Raw genomic sequence first — 25,523 nt, 5'->3', positions numbered from 1 at the left:
TCCTCATGCTTTTTTGGGGGGGAGGAGAGGGGCTGTTTGCCTTTAATTTTAGAGCACCTGAGGGCTCAGTTCATGGATTGTTTCATTTTATATCTATAAATATTCCCTTGGTGATTTAATTTAGATTCATGGTTTAAAATATTCCCTATATTTTGACAATTCAGAAATACGCACCTTCAGCTCAGCTCTCCAAGTTCTAGGCCTATCTCTAACCCTGTATATACATTATTTCAAAATTGGTATATCCAACTGAACTTCCCATCTTTCCCCTTAAATGTCTTCTTGCAGCTTTCCCCATCTTAAGTTAACAACTGTCCTTCTGGTTCTCTAAACACTAAGCTTGGAATAATCTTTTTATCCTCTTTCATGCCTGTATCCAATTGTTAAGCAAATCCTACTGGCAACCACTTCCAACCATTCCCACTGGTGCAGTGTGTGAGCTGCATTAATTTCTCATCCAGGAATATGGAAATAGTCTAGTCTCTCTATTCCACCATTGCCCCTCTATAGTCTACTATCAACACAGCAGCCAGTATGATCCTTCTAAAATCTATGAAAGATAGTCATTTATTTGCTCAAAACTCAGCCATCACATCCCAATGCCAAATCTTTACAAAAGATGACAAAGCCCTCCAGGATCTGTCCTGCCCACCTACCTCACTATCTTTACAGACTCATCTCCAACTACTCTGCCTTATCTGTGACCTCCAGCTATATTGGATTCTCCACTTTTCCTAGAACTTGTTACACGTTTCCATCTTTCATACACATAACTCAAGTCTGCAAATTCACCTTCTCAATGAGGCCTACATAGACAACCAGTAAATACAGGGTTGGATGTCCAGGCTTCTATTCCCTACCATTGGTTTTCCTTAAATGTCTGAATTCCTTGAGCATATGTATGTGTTTATGAAGGAATTCAATTTGCACAGATAGATGAGAAAATCAGTTTCTTCAGCAGTAACATGTGCCTGCATTACAGCTCCTTTTTCAATAGGAGTTATCATTTCTTGTAAGTTGTCAGGGCATTTCAACCTGCAGGCAACTGCAGTTAAGTATTTAATCAGGATGCAGAAATTATTGCTCCCTACACGTCAAAATATGGTTTTGTTTACTCCGGGAGTGGAGTGTTAGTATTACTCAACACCACCCTCTCCACCACCAAGTGAAAATTTACCTCTGTTCAACCTATCATGTCATCTCAATGCCCACAACTGTGGAGCCTGCCCAGAAATAATCTTTTTCTTTGAAGACTACACTGAGTCTCTGACCTTAAGGAAAAGCTGTCGACAGTTTACCTGAATGAAAAAGGGCAAGGGTTCCCAATGCAGCTCTTCAATGAATTAACATAATTGAGCTCTGGCCCATTTCTTCACTAAAAGTCTTGAGACTTAAAAGCTTCTCCAGGATACCTTAACTATGGTTCTTGGATTTACCTCTCTCTCAATTTAACCTGTTTGCTTTCTTTTATATCATGCCTCAAAACTCTTGGATGTTCTTTTATGTTATAAGCATGTTCATGGCTTTGTTTAGATTAGATCTTAAAGTGCCTGAAGAACTATGGACTGAGGTTTGTGACATTATACAGGAGGCAGTGACCATCCTCAAGAAAAAAATGCATAAGGCAAAATGGTTGTCTGAGGAGACCTTACAAATAGCTGAGAAGAGAAGCTAAAGGCAAAGGAGAAAATGAAACATATACCCATTCGAAAGCAGACTTCCAAAGAATAGCCAGGAGATAAGAAAGCCTTCCTCAGTAATCAGTGCAAAGAAATAGAGAAAAACAATAGAATGGGAAAGTCTAGAGTTCTCTTCAAGAAAATTAGAGATACCAAGGGAACATTTCATGCAAAGATGGGCTCAATAAAGGACAGAAATGGTATGGACCTAACAGAAGCAGAAGATATAAAGAGGAGGTTGCAAGAATACACAGAAGAACTGTACAAAATAGATCTTCATGAACCGACCCAGATAACCACGATGGTGTGATCACTGACCTAGAGCCAGACATCCTGGAGTGCAAAGTCAAGTGGGCCTTAGGAAGGATCACTAAGAAAAAAGCTAGTGGAGGTGATGGAATTCCAGTTGAGCTATTTCAAATCCTGAAAGATGATGCTGTGAAAGTGCTGCACTCAATATGCCAGCAAATTTGGAAAACTCAGCAGAGGCCACAGGACTGGAAAAGATCAGTTTTCATTCCAACTTCAAAGAAGGGCAATGCCAAAGAATGTTCAAACTACTGCACAATTGCACTCATCTCACACGCTAGCAAAGTAATGCTCAAAATTCCCCAAGCCAGGATTCAACAGTACGTGAATTGTGAACTTCGATATTCAAGCTGGATTTGGAAAAGGCAGAGGAACCAGAAATCAAATTGCTAACATCCGTTGGATCCTTGAAAAAGCAAGGAAGTTCCAGAAAAACACCTATGTCTGCTTTATTGACTACGCCAAAGCCTTTGACTGTGTAGATCACAATAAACTGGAAAATTCTGAGAGATGGGAAAACCAGACCATCTCACATGCCTCCTGAGAAACATGTATGCAGGTCAAGAAGTTAACAGTTACAACTGGACATGGAACAACATACTGGTTCCAAATCAGGAAAGGAGTACTCAAGGCTGTATATTGTTACCTGCTTACTTACCTTATATAGAGTACATCATGTGAAATGCCAGACTGGATGAAACACAAGCTGGACAATTGCTGGGAGAAATATCAGTAACCTCAGATATGCAAATGACACCACTCTTATGGCAGAAAGCGAAGAACTAAACAGCCTCTTGATGAAAATGAGAGAGTGAAAAAGTTGGCTTTAAACTCAACATTTAGAAAACTAAGTTCATGGCATTCGGTCCCATCACCTCATGGGAAGTGGAGAATGAAAATAAGCGACTTTATTTTGGGGAGCTCTAACGTCACTGCAGATGGTGACTGCAGCCATCAAATTAAAAGACACTTACTCTTGGGAAGAAAAGCTATGACCAACCTAGACAGCATATTAAAAAGTAGAGACATTACTTTGCCAACAAAGGTCCGTCTAGTCAAAGCTGTGGTCTTTCCAGTAGTCATGTATGGATGTGAAAGTTGGGACTATAAAGAAAGCTGAGCACCAAAGAATTGATGCTTTTAAACTGTGGTGCTGGAAGACTCTTGACAGTCCCTTGGACCGCAAGGAGATCCAACCAGTACATCCTAAAGGAAATCAGTCCTGAATATTCATTGCAAGGACTGATGCTGAAACTTCAATACTTTGGCCACCTGATGCGAGGAACTGACTCATTGGAAAAGACACTGATGCTGGGAAAGATTGAAGGCAGAAGAAGGGGACGACAGAAGATGAGATGGTTGGATGGCATCAACAACTCGATGGACGCTGAATTTGAGCAAGCTCTGGGAGTTGGTGATGGACACGGAAGCCTGGCATGCTGCAGTCCATGGGGTCGCAGAGTCGAACATGACTGAGCGCCTGAACTATGGCTTCATTATATTTTGTCATTGGAACCAAGGCAGGAGACAACCATGACTGACTTTATTCAATATGTCACATGGGAACTAAAGGTGCCAGCATTAACATGAACAATATAAACTTGAGAGACCTACTGCTGATACAAATTTCTGTATTCTGTTCAACAGTGGTCTCATTTCCCCCCAGTGAGCTTTTATTTTGAAAAATTAAAATAACTACTTCATGAAAGTACAAATTCTTAGCTGACCTTAGGCAACCTAAATTTTCAAGGAACTGATCTCAGAATTGGATCTGAAATTTAGAACAGAAAACTGCCTACCAATTTAGAGCACCAAAAGAACTTCAAACCTATCACATGCACTACGGTACCCAATGTAAGACATACTCTATCCCCAAAACTTGAAGAATTACACAAGTTAGCTCAAGAAAAACATAGTCATTTGATGTTACTACTTTATGTAGAAGGAAAAAAAGTGACAGATTTTGACTTATATAAGGAGTATAGATTAAGCTATCATATTGGTCATCGCATAACTACAGGAGTTGACCATTCTCTTTGCACATTCAACCTATACAAACTACAAAGAAAATCCTAAATTACGGAGGAAACTGATTACTGGTCTAATCTCTAGTTGCTTACACAGCTAATTACTCACACACACACACCTATAGATCATCTAAGCATCTTTCTTTATATTTAGCTTGTATCTTAAGTGTGTATGACTCACTGTGCATTTTCCCTTTTGCAAAAAGTATGCCGAAGAGCCAAATGGGAGGTTTGGGGGGGGGGGGGGGGGGGGGCGTCAAATAAATGTTTAAAACCAGGTAAAATGACCCTTCATGTTTGTGATCTGAAGTCTTTCGCTTTTTTTTTTTTTTTTTTGCCTCACTTGTTCTGTTTAATAGGCCACAGAAAATTTTTAGACCAAAATTCAAGGCAGGTGATTTTCTTATCATCAAATGAAAGTAGTATGTATAACTTTTAGGAAATAATAAAGGTACATAAATACATCCATTTTCTTCACAGATTCTAAATTAAGGATGATTACTAACAAATATAGATTCATGCAGTCTGTTTTTTCCCAACCAGGCCTGAAGAGGAAAGAACCAGTGGCAAGAATACTTGCTCCTAGCAAGCAAATATACCAAAATTAACAAAATCTTCAAACTTCTAGAATACGGTCTATGATCAGTATTAGCAGCTCAATTGCAGCTCAATTGCTTATATACCCTCAGAACTGCAGAATAAACTTTTAAGAATAAAATGACAACAGAGATCATATTGTAAATATTATATTTCTCTCACTCACAAAGCTGTATGAGATATTTACTAGTTTTAATATGTATCCATAGGGTTAGTACTCATATGGAGTACAACATGGAACAAGTGCAGAAGAAATAAGTCCATCTGAAAACAAAAGCACACATTTCTTAGGATTTAAAAATATTGCACATAATAAGGTTGCACAGAAATTACTGGCTGTTTTTATAAACAGAATGAGGTATTAGTCAATCTCTAAAGATGAGTGCAAAGAAGAAAAACCACACACACAAAAAAACACATAAATCCACACTAAGACCTAGAGGGCCAACAACTAAGAAAGAAATGTGAAAAGAAGTGTAAAACAGCTATGACTTCAACACTACAAAATCATTAGGCAGGGATCAAACAGGTAACAATCTCTTGGCAATATTTCTTAAGTTTTCAACCTTCTTTTGGTCTTAAAGACTGAGCAACACAATCATTTCCTTTACTCCAATTCTTCTGCATGGTTTTGTGGTAAATATTAAACCATACTTTTCTCAAGCATTCAGTGGAAATTAAACAAGATAGTGCTTTGTCATCCTTTGCTGAACAACTGAATTATACAGTTTCACATACATTTTGCAACCTAAGTCAGAGATGCTACAGAGCATGCAATTTTAATTTAGCAAAGGTTTCACTCCAAAAAAATCATCCATGTTCACACAATTTAAATCTAGAATAACTTTTAAAGTTTAACCTTTAAATATTCATCAGGCAAACTCAATTCTTTCCTTGGTAATGAAACTGGTCATGTTAATGAGCCCAAGGACAAGTAGATAAAAAAAGACCAGGCAGAATTATATCTTTTTTTAAAGAACCTTGTCTAATCAGGGAAAGTAATTAGCTATTGGTCTCCTAATTAAATGTTGCTGAATTATCAAAAACAATTTAAATATATTTAATATCTACATTAAGTGAAATCATGCACTTGTCAAAATAGTTCACAAAAAAATTCTTTCTGCATCAAAGATACTGAAGAGGAGTCAACTAATCGGGTTTAATGAGAACAGAAAAAGAACCAACTACTGTCCTGAACAGTCAGTGTATGTAGTAACCATATTTCCTCTTCGTTGAGTGACAGTCCTACAGTGCTTGCTAGATCCATGGAATCTATTTTCAGTCTGTACTGTATGTCGATTGTTGGTGGTGTCAAAACCACTAAAAGAAAACATTTTCTCCATATCTTCAAACATGTCATCAAACAAACCACCTCCAAAAGAAAACTCCTGGAAATGGTGCCTTTGTCTACTGGAACCATCCTGGCGTGTCTGAAAGTGATTTTCAAAATGCTTCTTCGACCGAGTATTTTGGTTTTGACCAAAAAAATCAAAGTCCTTAAATAAGTCATCAAAATTGAAGTTAAATGAGTGCTCAAAAGGACTTCCACTAGCTCTCTGTCCTTTACCATTAGTAAAAGCATTATGTCCAAGTGTATCATATTCTTTTCGCCTATTAGCATCTGAGAGAGTTTCATATGCTGAAAAGAAATAAAAATACTTTAGTAACTGAAGAGAAACAAAATTATATATGTCCAAACCTTTTAAATTTATCTATTTCATTACAGATTTCACAGCACAAATAAAACCAAAGCCTACAAGCATAAAAGTAAAGAGTCACAAAAGGAAGACTTTTTGTCTTATCCACTGTATGCTGTCAGCAGTAAGCACAATACCTGCCTCTAGTATCTATACAATAAATGTTAAACAAATGCTACCATTACTAAAAAGAATTATATGGGCAACAATTTCAGAGTTATTCTTCATACTATTTGTGTAAAATCACTGCTTGCATTAAATAATTTAATGAGAAAATTAAGAGGAATTCAGATTTTTCACCTCCTTACTAGTTGAAGTAAACATTTAACTCCAACTCCCAGTTACCACCACCCGACATTAACTACTGAATGCTCAGGAGATGCAATCTGTTTCAGAATTAGTATTAAGTCAAAACTTGTTTAACACTTTTCCTTTAAAGACAAATGTGGCTTTGAGATGTAGACCAAGTGAAGAAGGAAAAAAAAAAAAACGGCATTTTTTTATGCTCAATAATTTTATGTTTAATCTCCATACTTCATAAAAACTTTAAATTTGAGGTATCTAAAATTCCTTCTAACATAGAAACAATAAGCGATTTTATAAAGAATGAAAGAATGAAATAATACATTTTCAACACTTTTAGATCTGAATGCCCAAAAGAGTATATACTTCCATACATCCAGGATCAAAATGTTATAAGAAAACAGCCTTGAGACTCTCACTACATTTAAGTATACATCCCACTTTATCTCTCATCTCCCACAAAACCTTCAAATGCATACAAACTTCTTACCTATCATTCTCCTTTACTACTTAATACCTTTGAGATCTTGGAGATAGTCATTTACATACCTTCTGCAATCTCTCTGAATTTTGCTTCAGCATCAGGGCTTTTATTTTTATCAGGATGGTATTTCATGGCCAACTTGTGAAAGGCCTTCTTGATTTGGCGCTCTGAGGCAGACTTTGGCACACCTAAGATATCATAGTAACTTCTGGAAGCCAAAATTAATTCAGTTATCATTAGAATGCAGATTGCAAAGATGAAAACTGATTGGGGAGTGGCCATTTCTAATATCCTAAAAAAGAAAAGAAAAAAAAAATATGGAACTAATCTTTAGATTTTTCTTTTAAAAGGAACTGAATGAGTTTTTAGGATTTAAAGTACACTAATGCAGTACCAAAATGTTAAGCATGTATAATGTATCTTGTACTTGTCTCCCTGTTATTTCATTTGTACAGGCTTTACACTCTGTAAATTGGTACTAATCTTGAAAGCAAATATAATTCAACCAAATTGAGAAAAATCTTTCATGGCTTTGCCTTTCCACTAACACTCTGGCCATAAACATATTAGACACAAAAATATTCAGCAACTGATATTTGATCAGTTACTATCAAAGCCTCATTACATGCAAGCCTTGTAAAAAGGCTGGAAAATCAAAATACTTTTGAAAGAATCCTAATCCTCAAGAATGTGTATATTCTAAAGGAGTTTAAAAAATTTTATCAGGAAAAAAGTTCATTACCAAGGTAAATAGCCCCGTATGTCTAAATTAGCAGTAATTTTCCCTCCCTAAGAAATAAGTTTCCCAGACCGCTCAGTGGTAAAGAATCAGCTTGCCAAGCAGAAGACGCAGGTTCAATTCCTGGGCTGGGAAGATCCCCAGAGAAGAAAATGGCAACCCCCACCAGAATTCTTGCCTGGAAAATCCTATGGGCAAAGAGAAACCTAGCAGGTGACAGTCCACGGAGTGGCAAAAGAGTCCGACACAGCTTAGGTGACTCAACAGCAACAAAGAAAATTTTCAGTTTTCATTGCGGTAAAAGGAGGCAAGGATTGCACTTAAGAGAATCTCAATATCACAATAATATTGACAACTCAATAGAATGTAATCTCTTTAAAAAAAAAACTGTAAGATCTCAAATATTTAATAGAAAAGCATGGATATATGTTTTGTTAAAAACTCATAATTAACAAAATTTAGGACTTCTGCTAAGGTTGCAAAAAAAAAAAAGAACTTTCATAGTTTGTACTACAGATAAGGTAAACTTACTTTCAAACTTCTCAGGAGTCATTAAAGTATTTCTCTAACCTCAATGAAGTTTCCACCTGGAATACAACTTGAAATTCTCAAGACTACAGATTAAATGGTTCGCGATTCAAAAAGAGTTGATCCTGTTTTTCGAATATAGGAGAGCTTAAAAACCTAAGATGACATAACACGGCTGACGAAAGACACTCTGATTTGTGGAAACTGCCTGCCTTCCTCTCCTGTGGCCCGTTTGGAGCGTAATTAGCAGACAGATCACTTCTTTCCAGAGTTAGTCACAGTCACGGGTATCAAGGATCAAATACAAACTCCTGGTTAAACGAACACAAACCGAGCATGTACTGAGGCTGTTCTCTAGCCAAAGGGCGGGTCTAACACTGGCAGAGAGGTACCTTCCTGGTTTAACAAACTTCATTTCACAGTTTCAAGGTGAATATCCCATACTTTCCTAGAAGCTTGACTGCCTTAAACTGACTCCTCATTCCTAAGAGGGACCCAGCGGGCAGTCCCATGGGTCTCTCTCCCCAGAGCCGGTGACTGCTTGGGCTAAACCGTCAGCCCTCACCCACACTCGCCCTAGCAGACCAGATGCAGCCGTTGGCTTGTAGGGCTCGGGGTCTCACCCGGGGTCCGGCCTTGAGAGGAGCTGCCCGACGCCCGAAAAAGCCAGGGGCACAACCCCAAGACAAATCGCACTACGCTGTTTCTGCCTTTCCCCTAGTCTTTTCCTCAAGAACACCGGGCAGCCCGAAGCCCTAGCGGCGATCGTAGCGGACACCGAGGCCTAACCCCACTCCCCGAGACCTCGGCCTCGTCTCTCGTCCGCAACCTCCGGCTGCTGCTGCTCCTAACCGGGACACTAACCAGCGACTCCACACGGCCGCTCGGCTCGGCCTTCACCCCGGCCTCAGCAGCTTCCGTGAGCCGACACGCGCCCACTGCCTCCTGTCCGCCGACCTCACACTCCTCTTGCAGCCGCGTTCCCGCACAGCCCGCTCCCCACTGGCTGGCGGGTAGCTGCGGGCGCCTACACCTCAGGAGAAGACCTACACGAAACGCTTTCCTATTGGCTCCCGCCTCCCCACCTGACCCTGGCGCCCTACGCGCACGTGGAAAACTGTTGTTGCTGATCAGCCCATGCGTCACTTCCGGCCCCAACCCCCGATAGGGCTGAGGCGAAGCCGGCGGAAAGGGAAGTGAGTTCAGAGTTGCCGAGTCTTCCCATTCCACCGCGCCTGGCGCAGGCGCGATACGTCGGGGGGCAAGGACTTGCAGCCCCGCCTCGGTGAGGAAGCCCCGCCTGCGCCCCTTGGCGGCTCGGGTCTCCTGTGGCTACGCGGCAGCGATGCCCCGCTATTGCGCAGCGATTTGCTGTAAGAACCGCCGGGGACGAAATAATAAAGAGCGGAAGCTTAGTTTTTACCCGTAAGTTGCCCCTAACGCGGAAGCTTCAGCTTGCCTTTGGGTCACAGTCCTGTGGCATTTGGGGTTAGAGTTTGGCGTCCCTCCTGTCTGCTCTGTAAATTTGTCCTCGGATCTCCGGGAGTGTTTGATTTCTGCTCGGGAGGAGGGCGCAAAGGTGCGAGTTGAGTCTACCTGGAAATGTTCTGACATTTCTAGGGAGGACGCTGGGCGTGTGGCGAGGTTTAGGGGTCTGTTGGGGGTGTTAATAGGGCATTTTAAGCGGTAAAGTTTGAGCGATGCTTCTGGTTTTCAGAGCATTTCCCCACCTCCCCTGACCTCATTTCATTGAACAACACTAATCACTTCAGATGCATCAAACGTGCCGAATGGGAAGGTGCCCTCCAAGTTATTTTACACCTCCTGTGAGTTAGGTCGCGTAGATGTTATTCCACTTTCTTCTGAGAAAACTGAGGCTTTTCAGAAAAGATCAGGTAACTTACCTTGAAAGTTTTGTGGCAGAGGAGGAATTATAATCTGTCACCTGCTCAGGGCTCTAGATAATTCTTCATTCGTACAGAGAGCAGGTAAGTAAGGGCTAACAGGTTTTCCCCGCTCTCCCAACGTAGAGCGTTCCTAGGAAGCCTTTCCGAAGCGAGGAAACAATTGCTTTTATTTCGTAAAAGCGAAAAATTTGTTTGGGCCCTAATACCGGTTAGACCTAACTTTGCTAAAATTGAAGTGGCAGAAAGCAAACCCTGGAGAAGTAGGGAATATACCACTTTATTCCAAATTACTGTTTGTATTTCAAATAACTATAGCCACGAAATATTTTTTGCGGAACCCCAAAAGTGCTCATTTTTATTTGGAACAATAGGGAAGAAGTACTAGTAAGAGACACGGCTCCAAAGCCAGATCTAGGTTCAAATCCTGGCTCCATCACTTTGTAGCTGAACGACCTGTAAATTATTTAACCCTGCTACCTAAGACCTTCCGTCTGTAAAATGGACACGTTAATAGTACCGAATTCACACGTAGCGTCTAAAAACATAAAAGAGCACTTGGCATTCATAACATGCTTCGTGTTTCTGAAAAATCAACGTGTTTAGACTATTCTATAATTTCCTTTATTTATGTGAAAGTGTTCTTCGCTCAATCGTGTCCGACTCTCTGCGACCCATGGACTGTAGCCCACCAGGCTCCTCTGTCCATGGAATTCTAAATAATTTAGCTCTAATGTGAGTGTCTTTTAAGTTTTTTAGAAGTTTCACTAGCTATCTTGTGAAGTTTTTTTGACTTTAGACCTAAAGCTTGTCGTTCAGTAATGACTCCTGCTTTCCATTATCTTACCTAGTGGGAAAAAAAAAAAAAAAAACTGATAACTCCAAATGATTTGCACTATGTGCCATATTTCCAGAATTATCTTCCTTGAAGCCCTTACACAGGTTGCAGAGATAATTTAGGGGGATAAACATACTCTGATATATGAATGTCACTGGCTCTGAGGAGGTTTGTAGCAAAGAATCATGTTGAACTTAACACTATATTTCCCATATTTATTTGGCCTTGGATTTGGGGGGCTCATAACCTCAGACTAGGACTTCTTTAGTCTTGTGGACTGCATAGTTACTATTTTTAAGGAGGGAAAAATAATAATGCCAGAGAAAGTCAATTATAGATTTTTATTCTTCAAAATGTGAATTTACTGAAAATGGAACTTTTTATTGACTTTTTAAAATTTCATGTGTAATCTGCAAAATAAAAATTGAGTTAGTTTCAGTCCCCTAATAGCATTCAACTTGGAGAATTTTCTTACACTGTAGCATGCTGCAGAATAAATTTATATTAATTAGGAAATTCAATGAATATAGTGCTCAGTTTATACCAGTGATTATTCTAAGTCCTCTGAAAGTAAAATTCTTTTTGCCACGAAATGCCTTTTCTTATTATGCTTGTCATACTTGTAAGTTATTGATATACGTAAGGTTAAAAGCCTTTCAAACTGTGTATGAATATCATATCAATGGTAAAAAACTTCCAAAAGCAGATAATCTGATTTTTCTATGGATCGATATCTGGGTTAAAAATTATTTCCTTTGACCAAGCACCCAGACTCTTTTCATCTAGCATCTTACTAAGTTATCAATATTTTTTTTATAAGATCTTACACTACAAAGCATAAATGGTTGTGATTGGGAGGAATGTATAACAGCTGCTTTTTGTATGAGAACCTTTTATGTTACTCCTTTTTAAAAATAGGAAACTATTATCTAGTATGTGTCTTGGACTGTGTTCCTATAAAATCTTCAAAAGATGTATAAATCACTGTTGTTTAATAGTGTAATTCAAACCTGTTTACACTGGTAGAATAAAGTTTTCTGTCAAATTCTGCAGCAAGTCCAAATTTTACCCTAAAACATGTTGTAGTGTGTTAGAGCCAACTCTGAATATCCAGGCTATTTCGTACAGGAACAACACGTATAAAGAGCTGTCTTGCCTTTCTCTGTCTTTTTTATTTGTTTCCTGTTATAAAATATGAGTCTGCCCTCTTAACATGTTTAGTTTTCTTTCAGAACTTGAATACTTGAATTTTAGAGTTCCCAATCCACTGGCTAAAGAAGACTAGAAATGTTGGACTAGATGACAGATGGTTGGAATTGAGGCTGATTCCAGTAAAGAGAATGGAATGTTAGTAGTTTTGTAAGATATAGTATTCTTTTTATGTTAGCTAAACCATTTTTTGAATTAACATCTCCTTATTTTAAAAATACTAATATGAAAGCCTTAGGTTTAATGCTTCTTATAGACAGGAAACAGTTTGATTTGTTATATTACTATGAAATATATTTGAATAGGAAATTTTAGTTAACAAAACTCTTCACTAGTTCTACAGACTATACAACAGAATGAAAAAGAAACATAATCCAGAGAAAATATGAATAGATTTTATCCTTTGTAGTAACATATATGTTTTACTTGAAGGGACCCTGAGTTATGTTTTACAAACCAGTCTTCTGAGACAAAAGCTTTGGCTACACATCTCATATCTTAGCTTTCTTTGCTGCAGAGATGATATGGCAGTAGTTGTCATGAAGATGCTGTTATATGGTAGGAATGGTTGTCTTGTTTTTGTGGCCCTTAGGTTACCTATATATACAGGTCTGGAGTCTGGCATTATTGTTAAAATATAGCAAAGTTTTCCTTTTTTTAATTTCAGGTTTCCTCTACATGACAAAGAAAGACTTGAAAAATGGTTAAAGAATATGAAACGAGATTCATGGGTTCCAAGTAAATACCAGTTCCTGTGTAGTGACCATTTTACTCCTGACTCTCTTGACATCAGATGGGGTATTCGCTATTTGAAACAAACTGCAATTCCAACAATATTTTCTTTGCCTGAAGACAATCAGGTATTGGAGGCAGGGAGTAGGGGAGAAGGGGGTAATGCTGAGTATGGTGGCAGATTGCAGGGTGGCAGGTAGTCAGGAAGAGGGGAGGAGAGTGAAAAATAACTGTTGGGAAAACACATACTTGAGAAAGGAAAACTAATGTGTACTTTTACTGAAAGTGATAATTTTTTAATAAACCATTCTGAAGCATAGCTTAAGAGGAGCCAAAGATAACACATACATAAATTCAGGTTAAGTTTTTAATGTAAATTAATGACCTAAGATTTTTTTTACTAGTCTTGTGAATGAGCTGAGACTTTTCTTTACATATTGATTATGCATAATTTTTTTAAAAAATGCTTTCACATATATTTTGAGCTGTTACATACTGAAAAGATTTTTTAACTGAATAAATTTGTTTGGCCAGTATACTACTCAGTTGTACTGAAATAGCACTAACTAATAAGAGGATAAAGTCTAGTAAGGACATCTTTTTTAGAATTTGAAAATGTTATTTTATAGGAGAAAGATCCTTCCAAAAAAAAATGTCAGAAGAAAAAATTGAAAAGTGAGAAAGAAGTATGCCTAAAAGCCAAGTCAGAAGAATCTTTTTCATCAAATGAGCCAAAGAAGCATCCAGTTAATACAGGTCTCCTCCCTGAACGTGCAGAATTACTTGAATCATCTGCCTTGGTAAAGCCACCAGATCCAAAAGCAGAAAGTGTGCAAAATAACATATTAACTCTTAGTCTAGTTAAAGAAGATACCAGAAAACCAGAATCTACCTTGCAAACATCAGTTAACCAAAACATGGGTATAGGTGGTTTTCACACATCATATGAGAATCTAAGTTCTACAACTATTACTTTGACAACTTCAAATTCAGAGGGTATTCAGCAGCCTTTAGAAACCCAAGAAGTGATTGAAATAACTACTAATCATCTTGCTAGCCCACACTTTACAAATAATTCTGTGGAAATTAAGTCAGCGCAGGAAAATCCATTCATATTCAGCACAGTTACTCAAACAGTTGAAGAATTAAACACTGATAAAGAATCTGTTATTGCCATTTTTGTACCTACAGAAAATTCCAAACCTGCAATTAATTCTTTTATACCTGCCCCCAAAGAAACAGTGGAAATGAAAGAAGATATAGACATTGAAGACTCATATAAGGATGAAGACTATGAGTCAGAAGTTTTACAGATTGAGCATTCTTACTGCAGACAAGATATAAATAAGGAACATCTTTGGCAGAAAGTGTCTAAACTACATTCAAAGATAACTCTTCTTGAGTTACAGGAACAACAAACTCTAGGGAGATTGAAGTCTTTGGAAGCTCTTATAAGGCAGCTAAAACAGGAAAACTGGCTATCTGAAGAAAATTATAGAAAACCATTTCACAACATATGAAGTTACTATGATATAGATTAAGAGGTTTTCAAGTTTGTGGCTTTCGTGTAAGGTTTCTGTTAGCCAAACCAAATTCTGTGTAAAGTGAACTTTTTCCTGTGTAAAGTTCTTAACCTTAATGAAGCTAAGCAAGTGCTCTAATGTTAGGAACTGCATCCTATTCTTGTTATGCTCATTTTTTGAAAACTAAAGAGTTGTTGGGTAGATGACATTTCATTGCTTGTTAATTTTTCAAATTTAAAGTAAAAATACAGTGAATAAGTAATATGATTCAGTCATAAAATGAGAGAACACAGATATGGTAAACAAGAGCCCAGAATAGAAGTCAGGTTCCGGAATCAGTCGTGATTCTACCATTGAGATATGTCTTGGACAAGTTACTTATTGAGTCCCAGTCTTTTAATTTGTAGAAGGAGGGCACTTAACTAGATCTCTTACATAGTCTGTTTCTTTGTAGTTTCTTCCCTTTCTAGAAGATAGTTTTAATGGAACAAATTTTCTGTATGATAATCTTATACTTACACAAAAGTGGCTAGAATTTTCTATTACCTGTTGGAATCGTCTCAATATGTATTAAATTCTGTGTTGCTTGACCTTTGGGCTGTAATTGTTTGTATTATACAGCTTACCTGTTGGCTCAAGCAGTAAGGAATCCACCTGCAGTGCAGGAGAGCCAGGCTTGATCCCTGGGTCGGGAAGATCCCCTGGAGAAGGGAATGGCAACCCACTCCAGTCTTCTTGCCTGGAGAATCCCATGAACAGAGGAGCCTGGAGGTCTACAGTCTGTGGGGTCACAAAGAGTCGGACATGACTGAGTAACTAATATTTTTTGTATTTTACCAGAAAATACTCTTGTTAGTTTTTATTCCAGTTGAACTGAAATAAGGAATCAACCTTTAGCCTAATTCCTAGGAAAGGTACTTTAAACTTGAAAGAATATGTATCTTATATGTAGCTGACCATCATAATACAGAGTTATTTAAACTTCTTGACCCCTGCAATTAAAGTTATTTTTATAAACCAAAAATTTCAATGAGGTTAATTTTTTAAATACTTTTTAGGAATTAACAGTTTGTATCTATTTAAAATGTATAACCTTTAAACGTGTGCATGTGTCCTTTTAAAATTCCAGAATAATAGAATGATACTTATTATTATACCTTCCCACTTACATGTATTTTATTAAAAGAAATTATAGATAGGTGGTGATGACCATGGCTTTCCAGGTGGTGCAATGATAAAGAATCTGCCTGCCAATGTAGGAGATGCAGGTTGATCCCTGGGTTGGAAAGATTCCCTGAAGTAGGGAATGGCAACCCACTCCAGTACTCTTGCCTAAAAAATTCCTTGGACAGAGTAGCATGACAGGCTACAGCCCATGGAGTTGCAAAAAGCTGGACACAACTGAGCACGCACATGTGGTAATGACCTTAGGGAGACAAGTAGGAAAGAGATGAAGGATGGTTTTTTTTATTTCTGTAAGGTAATAAATGTGTTTTGGTGCTGGAAAATAGGACATGCTCAATAAATAGTTGACTACACAGCAGATAGTATTTTAATTGTTTTTCTAAGTGGATGGTGATTATTTGGGGTCATATTTCACTTAGTTTTTTAGGCTAATAAAATAGTATTATATGAATGTGTGTCACCTAATGATAAAAAAGTTGATCAGAGGTGTCCTTATAACCTTGGGGGGGGAAATCCTTAACATTTTTGTATAAATTATGTACATATAATTAATAAAGTTGATATATTATTTTTAAGTTCTGTTTTGATAATATTGAAAATACATACTCTAAATGTAAATAGCTCTTTTAAGTCATTATAAAGTGTTGTACATTGTAGTTATGTTCTATTTTTAGTTTACTCAGGAATAATTTTGGAGATGGCAATGGCAACCCACTCCAGTACGCTTGCCTGGAGAATCCCATGGAAGGAGCCTGGTAGGCTGCAGTCCATGGGGTCATGAAGAGTCGGACACGACTGAGCAGCTTCACTTTCATGCATTGGAGAAGGCAATGGCAACCCACTCCAGTGTCCTTCCCTGGAGAATCCCAAGTACGGGGGAGCCTGGTGGGCTGCCATCTATGGGGTCGCACAGAGTCGAACACGACTGAAGCAGCTTAGCAGCAGCAGCAAGAATAATTTAAACTAGTTGTATTTCTTTAAATTACTATATTACACTTATCTAAGATACTCTTGACTTTCGTATATTCAGTTCAGAATGTTCCAACCTAACTCAGTTAACTGTTAATTTTATTTGGGGGTTTTGACCAACTTCATTTCTTACTTGGATTATTATAGGAACTTCTTAACTAGTAGTACGTATACTTTGGATCTCCTGCTTTCGTATCTTCCCGGACTCTGCTGTTAAGTTCTTTACCTAAACTATACATTTAGCTGTGTCACCTGTGTACCACTTAACTGTCCTAGCTCAGAAATCGGTAATCACCCTTTAATACCCACAGAATAAGTCAAAACTTGTTTCCATCATGTTTATTATTCTCTCTGATTCTGTTCATCCTGTGTTCTGGCTGTACTGGAATTCTTAGCACTTCTGAAACATGCTAACTTTGTGTCTTTCTGCTTATTTTTTTCTTTGAATTCAACCAGTTAAAACTACATTTCAACTTTTACCAATCAAAATTTTTTTTCTTTGTTTCTACGGGGTTTGTATTATAACACTGTAGCACTGCTTATACTTTTTTTAAATTAATTTTCGTTGGAGTATAGTTGCTTTTGTTTATCCTTTTTTTTATATCATGATGTTATGGCTTTCTGTTCGACTTGACTATGCTTTTTTTTTCTTTTTTTAATTCTAGTGTTTATTGAATAAATGAAAGTACAGCTTTTAAGGATCAAAGAGATGTGTTCACATGGGCTAGGGGAAGGTAATGTGATGAAGTAAGAAGTAAAAGCAGACAAGAGCATCCCTGGCTTCATCGCCAGGGCTCAGCTTCACTTTTGCTTTATTTACAATGTAATGTTCACTCAATAAAGGTTTGGATGAATATTCTGAATTCGCCTACTTAGAATTTATTATTACTTAAAATAAAGAACCTTCTTAACAAATATGTCCTTCATACCTTGAGAATGTTTAGGGAAGGATATTGATATTCATATAGTCTTTGAAACATTCTATGTTTCCAGTGGACAGTACAATTTACCAGTTATCTGCTATGCTACCTATTAATTGATTTTTGTTGTAGAAGCCTATCCCCACCACAAACTTTTCTCCTTTCTATCCCAGACAATTAGAAAGGATATTAAGTCTAGGATATTAAAGGATATTAAGAAGCTGTGTATTTTTATGCCTACACTTCTGGGAGATTGGTAAGTCAAATTTAAAAAGAGTTCATAAATAATACATGGCATTGATCTAACCATCAAGCAGGAAATTTTTCTGCATACTTTTGATCTTGAAAAAATTAGTCATGCATCAAGAGTTAGAATATTGATGTGCAGATGAATTTTTATATTACTAGCTAAATTGAACAGTTCTGTCAACTAATTTGGTATTCAAGTACATGCTTTTTTCTTTTTTAGAGTATGCTATTTTGTTTTTCTGTGGATGAGGTGAGTGGGTTAAAACACAACTGTCAGGGAAGAAGCTATAGAGAAGGGTGAGGGTGGAGATACTGACCAAGATGCATCAGTGTTAGAGGAACTTTCTTCAAGGAATGGTCTGTTTCATTTATCATTTTTAACCTATTCACCACCCTCTGATTTTTTGGTTGCCTGACCACCTCATCGCCAGTGCACTTTTCCTCCATTCCTTCTCAGCCACCTCATTTCCATGGTAAGTGGTAGACTTTTGTCATTTCCAGTAGTTGCATCCCCTTTGAAAATTGTCAACTTCAAGCTCTTCATTCCGACCACCAGCTTCTGTTCTTTAGCATAGTTATTGGAACAGCTTACATTGAAACCAACCCTTTTCCATGGTCCATCATCCTTGCAGTAGGTTATATTTTCAAAATATGGCTGCAAAATATCTCTTATCCTATATTCTCCACAGTGTGACCTTACCACTCCATTATCAAACAGGGGAGTTTATTTCTCTACCATTTTCTGGAGAAGAGTGTGACTGCTTTGGTAAGAGTATAGTAAATTGGCAGTGACACTGCCAATTCCAAACTCAGCCTGTAATGGGCCTGACAGCTTTCATTTCCTCTTTGGAGCTTTTGCTTCCTCTTAGGGTGCCAGGTGCCATGTAAGATGTGTGATTATCCTGAGATCATGCTGGAAAAACCAGTCACATGGAAAAACTGGAAAGTGAGATACCAGACATGGAGTGAAGAAGCCACCTTAAAATTGATTCTCAAGCCCGTCAATCCAGGCTTCAAGTGCAGCAGAGACAGTCTCTTAGCTGAGCTCTTCCTAAATTCCTTTTAGGGTGGATTGTTAGGAAGTGCTTTAGGATGTGTTTTCCAGAGAAACAAATTCCCAGATCTGCAGCTGATGAGCTGGAGACTCAGAAGAGCCCATGGTGTAGTTCTAGTCCAAATCTGAAGGCCTAAGAACTGGGAGAGCTGATTGTATAAGTTCTAGACTAGGTTTGAATTTATAGGAAGGAGAGGGTCAATGTCCCAACTCAAAGGCAGGCCAAGCGTGAATCTGCCTTACTTTTCCATGTTGGGCTTAGTCGCTCAGTCATGTCTGACCCTTTGCAACCCTATGAACTAACTCCCTCACACTGCTCCGTTCCCCTCCAACTACCCCTTCCTACTCTCCCAAGGTGAGGATCCCATCTCATGCTTCACTGAAAAAGAAAAAATCAGAAACACCTCTATAAACCAAAATAGACTTATACAGTAGTTGAATGAACTACATGTACATGTATCAACATGATTAAATACCCAAACTATGTGAAAAAGGTAAGTTGCAAAACGTCTGACAACACTCTACAGTGTGCTATGCTGTGCTATGCTTAGTCACTCAGTTGTGTCCAAATCTTGCAACCTGGTGGACTGTAGCCCACCAGGCTCCTCTGTCCATAGGAATTCTCCAGGCAAGAACACTGGAGTGGGTTACCATGTCCTCCAGGGGATTTTCCCAACCCAGGGAACAGTCTACTACTTAATTAAAATTTTAAAATACACAAAACAGTAACATGGTGCTTATGTTTACATTCCTGCATAAACACACCCAAAAAAACACCACACCAACTTCAGGATGATGATTACTTCTCAGGAGGAAAGAAGGGGTGACAGTGGAGAGATTTTATGTTATTCCTTTAAAAGAGAAAAGTGAGCTGAATAAAGATGACAAAATTTTGTTACCTATTTAAATAATAGGTACAGGTCTATTTTTTAAGACGTTCAGAATTTAAAATTACATGGTTTAGTTGAAATGACAGAAGACTGTGTTAGGCTTATTAAAAGTAACCAAAGGTTGACTCTGATTAGATACTGTGCTTATGATTGTTAGGGTTGCTGTTCTTTGTTTTAAGAACATTTGAGGAATAGTGGGGGTTTACAGTGAAAGACTTGATTTGGATGCAATAAACTTGGATTTGGCTTCCCAGGTGGTGCTAGTAAAGAACTTGCCTGCCCACGCAGGAGACATAAGAGATGTGGGTTCAATCCCTGGGTAGGAAAGATCTCCTGGAGAAGGAAATGACAACCCACTCCAGTATTCTTGCCTGGAGAATCTCATGGACTGACCAGCCTGGGGAACTACAGTCCATGGGGTCACAAAGAGTCGGACGTGACCGAAGTGACCGAGCATGCAAACTTGGATTTGAAGTTAGGCACTGTGCTAGGCAGAATACCTCCTCACTAACTCTCTGAAAAGGGGCGATTTCCCTTTTTAGTAAGTGGCTAAAGTGGGGTGGGATGGGGTAGGGAGGAGCAGGTCGCAAACTTCTTTAGTTCTCTGCAGCAGTCATGAGGATGACATTTTGCATATCATTTTCCCACTTGCTAGCACATTCCAGTTTCATGTCTCTCCTTGAGCGTGTAATAACAGACTGGCCCACTTCTCTATTCCCAGAGAAAATAAGAACCAGGCAGTACTGGAGAGGATAATGTAAAATCTTTATGAGAGAGTGGGTTTAATTCTAATATAAATATTTAAATTGTTTTAATATAAATTTAGAGCTGTTTCCTCCCCAATTGAAATAACCTAGGATATTAATATGACATTATCATTTAATGCTTTAATAAGAACTTTAAAACAATAATTTCACCTCACAATCTCAGAGGAATCCTAAGGACAACCTGTCATTAGTTTGTCACCAACACTTGAGCAGTTCCAAGGTTCAGGTTTTTAATAGTCTCCTCTGTGACACGTATACAAATAGTGCTGGTGGTGGTTTAGTCACTAAGTTGTGTCTGACTCTTACAACTCCATGGACCCTACCCTGCCCACGTCTCTTAATTCTTCTGCATTGGGAGGTGGGTTCTTTACCACCAGCGCCACCTGGGAAGCCCCATTATCTTGTGTATCTGCTGTTAATTTTATTAGTGTTAGCTTTTACACTCATGGGTTTTACTGATGGCTCAGATGGTAAAGAATCTTCCTGCAATGTGGAAAATCCAGTTTCGATCCCTGGATCAGGAAGACCCCCTGGAGAAGGGAATAGCTGCCAACTCCAGTATTCTTACCTGGAGAATTCCATGGACAGAGGACCTGGCAGGCTACAGTCCATGGGATTGCAAAGAGTCAGACATGAGTGGGAAACTAACACTTTCACACTCTACAGAATGGCTCTCTTTATGTTTTGTCCTCTTCAGGCATTGTAATACACTGTTGTATTTTTGTCAGTGTAAGGTCATTGAATGACCTACAGATTCTAAAATGTATGAACTGTATTTTAAATGTTCTTACAGATTTTTTTTAATTAACAACTTTTAACTTAATGTAGCAAATTAGTAAAACATCTTATCTTGGGTAAACTATTAACATTCCCTTACTTGAGTTATTTTTAACAAAATGTATTAGGGGATAAAAATATTAAAACTCATTTTTAATTATCTGATAAACAAGGGTGCTATATTAATAAATGCATTTTTTGTATGTTTGAAATGTATGCTTTTGATATTTAAGAGAAAATATATGATAAATAATTAGAACAAATGTATCTTAAACTGTCAACTAGTGGCCCTTTTAAAAGGGCAGAAAAATTGCATTGATTATGAAGTGGATTTTTCACGATGTGCTGGATTAAGAGTGATGTGGATTTTGCCCCCAAAACAACACTTTGCCCTTAAAAATGACTTAAATGTGATCATTTGCATCTTAGGCATTAATGTGTGTACCACTTTTTCCTTTGAAAGAAGATGTTAAAGAATCTGTTGTTTCTAAATAGTCAATAAATTTGACTCTTTAATGATCGCTAAATAGCATCTTGGCATTCTAACCTGGTAGACATACTGGAACAGTGCCAATATTATATGTACCAGCAATTAAAATCTATAATGAAGATTTCTAAATGATGCATGAATGTATGTGTGGGTTAAAGCTAAAAATAAAGCCTAGAGAAATTAGGGAGTAAAAATGAAGTGGGATTTCATCATGTATTAGATCTAAAGTATTCAGTTCAAAACTATTTTTTTTTTAATCTTTCTATTCCACTTTGTCTTGATAGATATAGCTAAAAAGTGAAAGGAAAGTTCTGAAAAAGAGGATATACACCAGGATCAGACTAGGATGGTCAAGAATGAGGAGCTTAGGTATGGAAATAAAGAGGGGGAAAAGGTTGATTCATGTGAATTACAAATGAAAAAGTGACAGTAAACTTCAAATAAACAAATCCAGTGTTATAGCCTAAATTGTGCACTCCCCTTCCCACTCCAGCCAAATTCATCTGTAAAGCCTTTAGAAACTAGTGCCTCTGAATGGGGCTGTATTTGGAGATAGGACCTTTAAGGAAGTGATTTCGTTAAATGAGACCATTAGCATGGGCCCTAATCCAGTCTGACTGGAGTCTTTATAAGAAATTTCAACACACATAGAGGCATCAGGCATTTGAGAGCGCAGAAAGACCATGTGAGGATACAGGGAAAAGGCAGAAACCAAACCTGCTAATACCGTGGTCATGCCTCCAGAATTGTGAGGAAATTAATTTCTGTTGTTTAAGTCACTCAGTCTCTGATATTTTATCATGGCAATCCTAGAAAACTAATACATCTAGGAGGTTGGTTTTTGAAATAATAGCATTTTAAAACCTCATAACAAAAGAAATAGTACAAGAAAGTCTAGAATTGAACATGCATTTCCAGATGGAAAGACCCATCATGTGCTGAGAATAATAGGTGAAAATAGATACTCCAAGACAGATCATTTTTAAAGGTCAGAGCTTTAGACAAAAAAGAGGATCTTATAAACTTTCAGCAAGAAGGCACATGCACACAAAGTTTCAAGACTAGAACAGCGTCAGACCTCTGAATGGCCACCCTGGGATCAAGAAGACAAGTAATCAGTGGCTTTGAAAGTTATGAGGGTAAAAAGAGAGTTCTAAGATCAAATTCTGAAAGGTTGTTGCTAAACCAAGAAAGATGTTGGGCTTCTTGGCCTCCAGAGGAGAATTCAATCTAGGGCCAGAGAGGAGGCTAGATTGCTCAGAACTTTTGCGTAATAAAGTTTTATTTAAGTATAAAAGAGATACAGAAAGCTTCTGACATAGACATTAGAAGGGGGCAGAAAGAGTGCGCCCCTACTTATCTTTAGCCAGATGTTACATAGCTACTAGCAAGCTGTTAATTATAGAAAGGAGATGTCTCAAAACTCAAAACTGAGTGGTACCAGGCTCCTCACCCACAACATGTATTTTGAGATAACATTGGCAAAAGGTGAGTTATCCCAGGCCATAAAGCCATTGACATGAATCTTGAAGAAAAGCAGGTTTCCAAGTAAATATAGAGTTTCATCAACATAGATTAGGAGAACAGTGTATGAGTAGAACATACTGGTTTGTCAAGTCGGTTCTGAATCTTAGGTGGAACCAACTTGAAGACAGAGTCTAGGGCAAATACATAGTTCATTAACATAGCTTAAACATTTCCATAAGAAAAATGCATTGGTTAGCTCAAGGTTTGAGAAAAATTAAGTTCAGGTGGAGCCAGGTGTCATCATGGCAACACAGAATTTTATGAGAAAACTCTTTTTAAATTTATATAGAGAAGGGGAAAAACTCTTAAAATTTGTTTCCTCCTGCCGCTTAAGAGAGAGATAAAAACTATCAGGCACTTGCAGCCTATTTCCTCCATTTGGAGACCCCTGGCCTTCCTGCCTGTTACCCTCTCAATTCTATATCAAAAGTCTCAAAATATTGCCTCCTCTGTACCCTTTCCAAGGAAGACATTGGAAAATTTATCCTAGGGAAATTAAGCCATAGAAGAAAATCAATTCTAGAATGATTTCCTAGATGATAATTTTTCATGCAACTGAAATCCCAGTTGTTGGTAAAAGGCACTTCCAACATGACAGCTGGACTGCAGACCTAGAGAGCCACCCATCCAAACTGAAGTAGGTCAGATAGCTCAGAGATAGAGATGAACATTGATAGAATAATGTGTTGAACATTTTCAGAGGAAACTTATATATCTAGGGTAGCATTTAGAGGTGACATAATACCAAGTACGGGGAAAAGTGAAAGCAAAGTCGCTCAGTCGTGTCCGACTCTTTGCGACCCCATGGACTGTAGCCCACCAGGCTCCTCCGTCCATTGGATTTTCCAGGCAAGAGTACTGGAATGGGTTGCCATTTCCTTCTCCAGGGGATCTTCCCAACCCAGGGATCAAACCTGGGTCTCCCCCATTGTAGGCAGACGCTTTTACAGTCTGAGCCACCAGGGAAGTCAAGTACAGGGAAAACTATGTACAAATCAGACAAATATTGATGCAAAATGTGTAGCAATGATTAGGCCATTGTATCTTGGTACCTTGTTGTAGCCACGCGTTCTGGGAAACAATCTCACTCAGAAGGACAATGCAGATAGTGAAGTGCAGTTTATTACACCGGCGGGCCCAAGGCAGAGCCTCCTCTTAGCCAAGGACCCCAACTGACTTTTGTGAAAACCTTTTATACCTTAAGTATATAAGTGTATAAGTGCTCAAGCCCACATCCCCAAATTCCTTAAACCTAGCCTGGAAAATGTTAAAGGGAGATACAATCAGGTTACAGCCATGATTCATAATCAGAAGGGTCAGCAGATTATACCTTGTAGCCTACACAAATGGGTGCCATAAAGATTACAAAGGTGATTGACTACATAGGGGATTATTACATTCTTTTTGGCAATGGAAAACCTTGGTATGGAATCTTGTGTTTATCAGCCCGGGAGGCCAGTTTAGCCATAGGTATGTTATCCCTGTGGCTACTAGGCACATAGTCCAAAGCTCACTGAAAATGCAAGATGGAGTTTTCTTCTTTTTCAAGATGGAGTCAGCTTGGCCTGTTCCTTTCCTCCCTCAACATAACTGTATTTACATGGTCAAAATAATGTAAACATGATGTAAATACTGACAAAATGGGAAGATGAGGTAAGGCGTGGGAGGATGTGTGTACATGTGCATAGGTTTGTGCTAAGGCCAGGAGCAAGGGATTGGAAGATGAGGTGATTAAAAAGAGCAAAATCTTCATCAGTAGGATGTCAAAAGATAATACCTAAATGAAAACTCTTTGAAATGCAAATTAAATGTGTTAATTTTGAGATGCACAGATAAATACACAGAGTCAGTGTGTATCACTGGAAGATGTTAACTCCAGGGAGCAGGAAATGAAAGACAGCAGTTTTTGTAACAGGGCTCATAGAAGGCTGACTTTTTAAGCACATGTGTCAGAGGTGTGGGCTCACTCCTATTCATCCTTCAGAACTGACCTCTTCCTTATTTTATTTGGAAAGCCTTCATTTGCTCTTCCAGATGCCCTTCTTATTTACTGTATTAGACATCTTTACTTACCATATCATAATATCTATCATCTAGTATCGTTATTGCTCTTGTCTTCATAACCC

At 38.2% G+C, this 25,523-nt stretch overlaps 2 protein-coding genes across 6 annotated transcripts; one reads left to right on the top strand and one right to left on the bottom strand.

The window, feature by feature from the left end:
- Positions 1 to 4,745: 4,745 nt before the first annotated feature.
- DNAJB9 (DnaJ heat shock protein family (Hsp40) member B9) lies at positions 4,746 to 9,588 on the bottom strand. Of its 3 annotated transcripts, none has more exons than XM_070468494.1 (3): positions 9,473 to 9,588; positions 7,162 to 7,388; positions 4,746 to 6,251 (listed from the first exon to the last, which is right to left on the bottom strand). In XM_070468494.1, exons 1-3 carry the CDS (start codon positions 9,586 to 9,588, stop codon positions 5,797 to 5,799), a joined length of 798 nt encoding a protein of 265 aa, XP_070324595.1. In that variant the 3' UTR covers positions 4,746 to 5,796. The 3 variants fall into 3 exon arrangements, with proteins under 3 accessions (XP_070324595.1, XP_070324592.1, XP_070324593.1); XM_070468491.1 differs by lacking the exon at positions 9,473 to 9,588 and adding an exon at positions 9,228 to 9,401; XM_070468492.1 differs by lacking the exon at positions 9,473 to 9,588 and adding an exon at positions 8,367 to 8,488.
- Positions 9,589 to 9,701: 113 nt separating this feature from the next.
- Positions 9,702 to 19,427, top strand: THAP5 (THAP domain containing 5). Of its 3 annotated transcripts, XM_020889962.2 has the most exons (4): positions 9,702 to 9,788; positions 12,338 to 12,452; positions 12,982 to 13,174; positions 13,676 to 19,427. In XM_020889962.2, the coding sequence occupies exons 2-4, from the start codon at positions 12,412 to 12,414 to the stop codon at positions 14,564 to 14,566; spliced, it is 1,125 nt and encodes a 374-aa protein (XP_020745621.2). In that variant the 5' UTR covers positions 9,702 to 9,788; positions 12,338 to 12,411; the 3' UTR covers positions 14,567 to 19,427. The 3 variants fall into 3 exon arrangements, with proteins under 3 accessions (XP_020745621.2, XP_020745630.2, XP_070324587.1); XM_020889971.2 differs by lacking the exon at positions 12,338 to 12,452 and having other exon boundaries at positions 9,706 to 9,788; XM_070468486.1 differs by lacking the exons at positions 9,702 to 9,788; positions 12,338 to 12,452 and adding an exon at positions 9,807 to 9,942.
- Positions 19,428 to 25,523: the final 6,096 nt, after the last annotated feature.

This window comes from Odocoileus virginianus, chromosome 1, assembly GCF_023699985.2.
Source record: "Odocoileus virginianus isolate 20LAN1187 ecotype Illinois chromosome 1, Ovbor_1.2, whole genome shotgun sequence".
In the NCBI taxonomy this organism is placed as follows: Eukaryota; Metazoa; Chordata; class Mammalia; order Artiodactyla; family Cervidae; genus Odocoileus; species Odocoileus virginianus.
Note: the sequence above shows the minus strand (reverse complement) of the source record. Positions and strands in the feature narration are given on the sequence as shown.